Here is an 8,890-nt window from a genome sequence, read left to right as displayed (position 1 = left end):
ACCATACCATACCATACCATACCATACCATACCATACCATACCATACCATACCATACCATACCATACCATACAACTTTCATTTAAAGCACTTAAACTTACACTTAGTTTAAATTACAGTCAAAATACAGTCAAAATATAAATCAGAATCCAGAGCATTTATATTTAYAGCACATATAGAACAGAGTTATGATACACAGTGAGGTTTTGCACCATCTCACAGATTCAAAGGCCAGGGAGTAAGTGTGTTTTTAAACAAGATTTGAAGATACGAAGGAAAGGAGACTGTGTTAATGGATCATAACCACCACCAGGCATTAATTTTCAGACTCTGGGACCTCCCAACTTTATGATCAATCCACCCACTAGAGCTGTTACTGAAGTGTAATGGAAAACCACSCAAATTGWGCTGAACAGAATTGAGCCAAGTTGAACCATGCTGGAGAGGCTCTAGTGGAAAAGGGCCATTATGGTGCTAAATAGTTACAGCCAAATATGAGATRAGGACTGACCTGGTGGAAGTAGAAATTGACCAGCACYAAGTAATTCTGTTCCTATATTAATYTTATAAGTGCAAAAAGAAAGAAAAAAATGACAGACTTTCACTTCTCCTTCATGAAGCTCCAGAGCCTCTCTTGGATCAGYCAGCCAGGGGTCAACTGGGCTCAGCTCCAGCAGCTGAAGCCCTCTATCATCCAGGATTTCTATTTCTGTGTGTGGAATAAAAACACTCATGTTTAATCCATTTGATTATTGTAAAGCTTTACATTGATTTAAAACATTTTATTTTCAGTTGTCTTCCAAATAAGTATTTCACTAAGGCATTGGCTTGTTAATGGTTTCAAGGTCAGGGTTTCCCCCAGTGCGATATAAGGCTGGCAGGCCACCAGGCTTTACTTGTCTCCCCGCCGGACTGGGTTCATTTTCTTAGAGTAGACGTCACCGTGGAGCAAGTGGTAAAATAGCAGTCATCATCATTGAGCAATTAAGCAAAAAAAGCTATTGTAATGCCCCTCAGTGTGCAAAAATGGCTCATAGTCATCTATAAACTCTTTAGTTTCACAAATGGCTAAAAAAAAGCAACAGGAGAGGCTGATCCAGCTGCAACTCACTGGACCGACATGAAAGCACAGAGCCCCTCTGTCTCGTCTCTGTCTCAGGCAGCACTGCTTTCTCCACACACATACCGTAGTTGTTTCTAATCACAGTTAGGGTGGGGGCTGGAGCCTATCTCAGATGCCAAAGCAGGGGACACCCTGGACAGGTCTCCAGTCCATCACAGGGACACCTGGACAGGTCTCCAGTCCATCACAGGGACACTTAGACAGGTCTCCATCCATCAGGGACACAGAGACAAACTATCCACACTCCCAGTAACAACCACACAGAAAAGCTTCAAAGGGTTTTCAAATTATGTACTCTAGACTCAGGGATCAAATTATTATTAGTTATAATAGTTAAGAATGATTCATCATATCAGCCATTATTATTGATAATTATTAAGAAGTCTTCAACATTAAGATATTAGGCAGTCAACTATATACACATACATAAATTTAGTATTATTAATACTGTAATTAAAGGTGAGCCTTCGTGTTACTCGGTACCGATGACCCCTGCTATAGCTGACCATTAAATATTAAATGACTAATATTCCAAGTTGTGCAGAATAAGTTGTGAGTGCAGTCATTGCCAATATCTTTAGGATTTTTTCAATAAGCAGTCTTCAGCCACATATTAAAACTACAACTACATATTAAAACAACCATATTTTATTTTTAATTTAGAATACTGAAGCAAAAATCAACCACTGTGGATTTTTAATTGGTTCAATTTTACATTTAGGTTAACAAAAACATTTGTTTTTATTTTGCAATTTGTTTTTGAGCAAAAAAAAGAAGGAACCATCCACAAATTAATACACAGATTCATTGCTTTTGTTCATAAGATTTGTCTGTTTATTTCCATCCTGTGTTGCATTCATTTTTCAAGATCTTTCAATGATAATGTTTAAGTGGGAGGTGGGTCTACAACCTCAAAAAACAATATTTAAATATTTTTCATATAGAAACCAGTTAATATGCTCCTACACACCATTTGTATGTGAATGCAAGGTTTAAATAATAATAATGATTTTAAAAACACGTTTTGTAAAAACAAACCATGTGGATAAGGCGTAAGTTTAACCAACCAGTAAAATGCAGTTGAAGACAGTGTTGAGGCCTAATAAAAGTGCTTCGACATGCTTGCATTAAAGAAACCCATTCAGGCACACCTTACCAAGCTCATCCTGGACGAAGCTGTCAGGCGGGTTCACATATTTCATTGATGACAGATTAAGCTTCCAGTTGTGTTTAGTGCATTTAACAGTCCTGTGAAAACAGAGCAGCAATTAGCTGTTTTCAAAAGTTTGACAGTTAAAACTCTGATGACAGTTTGGACAGAAAAACCTCACCTGCCATCCAGGTCTTCAATGTCTTTAATGAAAAGCCCTCCTTGATGTTTGCACAGATTTTTGCATGCTTTATAGCCATCCTTCATTTTGTATATGATGTAACAACATCCATTCTCTGGGTTTTTCTTGAAATTCACTCCTTCTTTGAGTGAGTCGACCTCTTTGGCGTCCAGTGACAGCACTACTTTTACTGTTTGAGCAGTCATCGTATCTAAACAATAAACAGCAGATCAGAGATCAGATTTACATTCATTTTCATTTTATTGATTATTACTGATATAGAAATACTTCAGAAAGGAAAACCTCATGTTGCATCTGAATATTTTGTTTTTCAATGAGTTTGGTATCGAACAATGGCATCTTGCCCCATGTTCACATRCTGTAGTTTTAAGGTCAAACAACAGTTGGAAGCAAAACAACTWTTTACAAGCTGTTTAAACCATTTTTGGAAGCCCTAATAAAGGATTATTCATTTGGGTTTTACACTAATTAAAGTGAACATTTTTAATTGCCATTTATGAAAAACAATTATAAATTTGGATACAACTGAAATGACAAAGGATCAGAGTAAAAAAGGAAGATCACAGTTTCAACCACTTAAACACAAACCTGCTTTTCATCATTAAACAAAAGAAAATAACACATTTCACAAACATCCAGGAAAAAAACAAGTCAGTTAGATTTCCTCTTAACAATTGTTAATGTTGTTTTGTACAGTATGTACTTGGTACATAGTGGGTACTTAAATGATCCTTAAACAGCTGGTTTCTATGAGAACTAGGTTGTATTATAGTGACTTGTTACCATACTTACACAGTACCTGCTACTTACCAAATACATATCTTGTATCAACTGTTCTGATACCCGGTACCTACCTGGTAAGTATTTTATAAGTACTTTGGAAATATCAGGTAACAAGTCACTGTGTAACACAACCCGATACACACTCAGTATGTACCAGGCAAGTATGCAGTTTGTACCAGGCTGTATTATGTATTGCACCCAAAGTTATTTGAAAATTAAAGGTGTTATTATTTAATTGAAGACATTTTCTTAAACACACAAAACAGTTACCAATTASGTACTAAATACCTACTGAGTACATACTCTGTATTTATTTGGAACTTACTAGGACTGGGCCGTACTATGTTATAGCTTGTTGCCATGTACTTAAAGTGTTCATATCTGTTATTACTGGGTATTTCTCAGGTACCTGTGCACCTGATAAGTAYACTGTGGGTAAGATGTAACTACTAACAACATCAGTACATACCAAGTATGTACGCAATAAATACTGGGCTTTATTGTGCATCACTACCAAATTCATTATTTATAAATCAAAGGTTTGTAGTATTATTTCTTTAAAAAACACTTTCTAAAAAAACAAGTAGATGAAACAGCACAATCTAAATGTGAATGTCCAACAATAACACATCAGACAAAAAGGGGCAGACAGAATTTTTTCTCACAGGAAGCTCCAATCAACACGCAGAAAGGTTCCATGTGCCGTGTTCCACAGGGTTGTATCAAAACAAATACTGTGTACTGAATGCAAACTTTTCACCTGCCATGTGAGCGATCATATTTCCATGCTAAATTTTTCAGTCGGCTCACCTGAACACACTAAAGCAAGTCTCCATTTGAATTTTAAGAACTTATTTTAACACGATAATTCTCATGAGTTCAACCATCCATCCATTTTCTGTACACATTTCTTCCTTTTCAGGGTTGCGTGGGTCACTGGTGCCCTTATCCAGCAGTCACAGTTCAAGGGGCAGGGTACACCCTGGACAGGTCGCAAGTCTATCACAGGGCCACACATAGAGACAAACGAGACAAACAACCATTCACTCTCTCACTCACACCTAGGGACAATTTAGAGTTACAAATTAACCTAACAGTCATGTTTTTGGTCTGTGGGAGGAAGCCAGAGTGCCTGGAGAGAACCCACGCATGCACGGAGAGAACATGCAAACTCTACCCAGAAAGATCCCCAGACCGGGATTTGAACTGGTGACCTTCTTGCTGAGAGGCATCAGCTCTACCAACTGAGCCACCGTGCCGCCACTACCAACTGAGCCACCGTGCCGCCATGAGTTCAACCATTTATTGTTAAAACCTGAACAATGAAACTGAACCTCATTCAACACACAGTACATCCAGTGTCTTTAAAWWWWWWTTWWTTTTTTTTTTTTGAGATTCGTAATGTCCTGGGTGACTGACACCAATGTTTGATGCTAACAGTGGTGTACCAGTGTGGATCCATGGGTGCTTCAGGTCTGTGGACTGTTCACACTGGAGTCTAATAGTTGTCCCATTTAAATTATACAGTAAAATACCRTGTAAAAAGAAATAGGATCTGTGCAAAAGAATCTGAACTGATCATGCACAGCACATATTGTATCTTATTGTCCAGAAGGATCCAATATTGTTGAAGTTATTGGGTATAAATAAAATGAGACGCTGATCTCATATCAACACTTCACATGCATTTTATGCACCTCATCTTATTGTGCACATCTACATGTGACAAAATTAGAGGAGACATTACAGTTTAGATAGAACTGAGTTTTTTTATTGTATCATTTTTTGAGGTGTTATATGTTACGTATTGTTGTCTGATGAGTCCACCTTTACTGTTTTCTCCACATCTGGGAGAGTTACGGTGTGGAGAAGCTCCAAAGAAGCGTACCACCCAAACTGTTGCATGCCCAGAGGCATGGGGGTGGATCACTGATGGTTTGGGCTGCCATATCATGGCATTCCCTTGGCCCAATACTTGTGCTAGATGGGCGCGTCACTGCCAAGGACCACCGAACCATTCTGGAGATGTGCATCCAATGGTTCAAACAGTGTATCCTGAAGACGGTGCTGTGCATCAGGATGACAATGTACCAATATACACAGCAAGACTGTAGAGAAGAGAAGAAGTAGAGAAGAGAGAGACACTTTCACCACCCTCAGCAAAGACAAGRACATCTTCATCCTCCCAGCAGACAAAGGAAAGTACACAGTGATTCTGAACCAGAAAGACTACCATGAGAAGGTTATGACACTCTTTAGTGACAAGACCACATACAAGCCACTGAAAAGAGATCCAGGAAGTGGATACAAGAAGAAGTTGATAGAGTGCCTGAAAAAGTTAGAGAAGGACAAGGAAATTAACCACATTCTGTAACACACACTGTACCCAGGTGAGGCCAGTCCTAGTCTGTATGGTTTACGCAAAATTCACAAACAGGATATACCGGTGAGACCTATTGTTAGCATGATTAACTCTGCCACTTACAAAGTTTCCAAATATCTAGCATCAGTACTTGGTCCATTAGTTGGCATTTCAGATCATCACATACAGAACACCATGGACTTTGTGAACAAGGTAAGGGATGTCATCATGGAGACGGATGAAACTATGGTCTACGTCACATCACTCTTTACGTGCGTTCCTGTTGCTAAGACAGTGGATGTGGTCTGTGTAAGATTAAAATCAGACACCACTTTTAGCAGCAGAACCACTCTTTCCACAGAACAACTGTGTCAACTTCTGAAACTGTGCCTGGAATCAACCTATTTCACCTATGGGGGGCAATACTATAGRCAGAAACATGGGTGCGCTATGGGCTCCCCAGTTTCCCCTATTGTTGCAAACCTGTACATGGAGGAGGTGGAAAAGAGAGCTCTGATGTCCTTTACAGGGACACCACCGAGCCATTGGTTCAGGTATGTTAATGACACCTGGGTTAAAATTAAATCCCAGGAAGTCCAACATTTCACTGATCACATCAACTCTGTGGATAAATATACTGTATAAAGTTCACACGAGATGATGTAAAAGGTGGCAGGTTGGCATTCCTGGACTGTCATGTCTCAGTTTCGGATGGAGGACGGTTGGAAACTGATGTGTATTAACCTTCTTAGAGTCTGCAAGGTTTGAACAGAACTCTTAAAATACTTTGAGAGTCTACATCGGTATCCGTAGTTGGCACTTCTGGGTCTCGGACTTCGGCTTAAACAGTGAACTTGAGGGTTTTCCATGAGGCGGGCTTGGGTCATGCACATGAGATCAGAATTAGGAACCAGGTTAAGGGAAGCAGACTTTACTTGTGGTCGGGGTACACAGGCAGAGGTCGAAGTCCAGGGATCCGAAGGCAGAACAGGTCAGACAGGGAGGGAGACAGAGGTCCAGAGTTGTGAGCGGGTGTCAAAACCAAGAGATCAGAGTCCAATACAGTACTGTTCAGGGGCAAGGCAGGAGATGTGGAACCAGAGATCAGAAACAAGGTTGTGATGAGGCAGGCAAGGCAAGACAAGACAAGACAAGACATGGAGATTGCTGGATAACTACTAGGTGAAACCATTCATAAATCTGGCACTGGAGCAGCGGTGGAGGAGAGCTAAATACAGTGTGGAACAGGTGAATGACATTAGACTGATGAGGAGTTCTGTGATGGAAGGGGTGAAACAATGAGCAGGTAAATTGACTGATGGTGGAAAAACATGACGACTTGGATTAAAACACTAAATGGCTTTATCTCAGCCATTTTTAGACATATTTAGCTGAAATTTGGAGTGGTGGGCACTGCAACCACTATGTTGTACAGTCAAGTCATTAGTTTAAAATGGTGCCTACATGGCAGTACAGTACTTGTCAGAGTTTCTCAAGGAACTTTTCTGGTCGCTCCATGTCTTTGCTGTGTTACAGACTGACAACTAGATGTCACCCACTTTTAAGTATCTTGTACTCAAACCCAGAACAATTACACATAATTGTTGTTTTATATTAATTCAGTGGTTCAGAAGGTTTTTTTTCTTCATACACTTATTCCCTCTACAGCAGTGGTTCCCAAACTTTTTGTCTTCTGACCCACAAAATATTCATGGCAAAAACTTGTGACCCCAAGTATTACTGGTCTGAGTACATAAACTTTGTTAATAACCCTAAAAACACAGGCTTTTTGACAATCTAAACAGCTTGTACACAAATATAAATACTTATTTATACGTTTTTGTGTTTCTGTAATAATTATAAGGAAAATATTACATCAGCATGTATTTTATTACCCTTTAAATTGATTTCTGGAGATTATCCAAGGTGCTTCATGACCCATAATTGGGTCTCAAGTCCAACTTTGGGAACCAAAGTGCAGTGGTTCCCAAACTTTTSAGCTTTTGACCCACAAAATAACAGTAGCAGAGACCTGTGCCCCCAACTATTTTTGGATGATAAACATTTGTATCAGGTCAACCAATCATGGGCATAGTAACAATATTTATTATTCTACATTTATCCATTTTAAATACACTAACCTCACTCCTTTGTAACAACTAAGGCAAAAATGTAACTAATTCAGAAAATCTTTTCAGGACCCCACCTTGATGTTTCGGGACCCCACTTTGGGTCCCGACCCCAACTTTGGGAAAAACTGCTCTACAGTACATAAGGCAATACAGCTGCTTCACATTTATTTACTCCTTTTATTCTCTAACAGCCCATCTTTTAAATGCCACATGTGAGCTCCACTAACTTGTCAGTTATTTGGGAGTGGCACCAGGGGTGGCCAATTAGGGTTGGCACTGGCTCTGCCCCTGTTAAGAAGCATCAGTAAGCTGAAACCTGTCCTTCCAGATGCAGAGCTAGATTAAGAAGCATCAGTAAGCTGAAACCTGCCCTTCTGGGGTGGCCAGGGTGGCAAGTGCCAACTGGCTCCGCCCCTGTTAAGAAGCATCAGTAAACTGAAACCCGTCCTTCCAGATGCAGAGCTAGATATGCTTATTTACTGTATGCCTCCATCTCTTGAACTGACTACTCTGCTCAGAATTGTTTGCAGGCTGTTGAAAATGCTGCAGCTTGGTTTCAAGGTCAAACAGACTCTGATATCACTCCCCTGTCACGTTCACTCCATTGGCTTGCTATGGAGTTGTTTAAAATTCTTACAGTCACATAGAGAGCATTGCACAGCCAGGCTCCCACTTACAGTATATAGCAGATCTACTTCACCCATTCGCTTAGGTCCAGTAACTCTAAATGATCTCCTTAAATATTTAAAGCAGACTGTTTAATTATTAAATGAGAGATACAATCTTGAATCATTGAAGGTAGAGAAAAGGTGCCAAAAATAAAATTAAATTAAGCATATATTTTTTCACAGAAAGTGTAATGCAAATTGTAAAAGTTGTGATACTGGAAATAAATGTCGTCCACACTGATATTTATGCTCAGCTGTTGCTGAGGAAAAGAGAAGTAATTAAACACAGAGTTTCATGTTATACATGCATCACCTGCCACTCCTCATAATAAATGTGATACAGTAACCATAGGATGCAGACATCCTCTCACATCTAGAAGGTGAAGAGAAAGACCAGGGAAGTTCATTTTAGTTTAGAAAGAAAATAAATGACCAGTTGGTGCAGTGGTTTGAAAACGGTTTGGTTATAAC

General features: G+C 39.5%; 1 protein-coding gene across 2 annotated transcripts in view; it reads right to left on the bottom strand.

Annotated features, from left to right (window-relative positions):
• cmah (cytidine monophospho-N-acetylneuraminic acid hydroxylase) overlaps positions 1-8,890 on the bottom strand; it is a 60,956-nt gene that overhangs the window by 35,057 nt on the left and 17,009 nt on the right. For both annotated transcript variants that reach the window (XM_014015598.1, XM_014015597.1), the window contains exons 2-4: positions 2,454-2,664; positions 2,279-2,370; positions 599-708 (exon numbers count right to left, since the gene is read on the bottom strand). In XM_014015598.1, the coding sequence (XP_013871052.1) occupies positions 599-708; positions 2,279-2,370; positions 2,454-2,659 (408 nt within the window). In that variant the 5' untranslated portion in view covers positions 2,660-2,664. The remainder of the gene's footprint in view (positions 1-598; positions 709-2,278; positions 2,371-2,453; positions 2,665-8,890) is intronic.

The sequence above is a fragment of the Austrofundulus limnaeus genome, unplaced genomic scaffold (assembly GCF_001266775.1).
Source record: "Austrofundulus limnaeus strain Quisiro unplaced genomic scaffold, Austrofundulus_limnaeus-1.0 Scaffold132, whole genome shotgun sequence".
In the NCBI taxonomy this organism is placed as follows: Eukaryota; Metazoa; Chordata; class Actinopteri; order Cyprinodontiformes; family Rivulidae; genus Austrofundulus; species Austrofundulus limnaeus.
The sequence above is the reverse complement of the archived record's forward strand: the minus strand, read 5'-3'. Positions and strand labels throughout refer to the sequence as shown.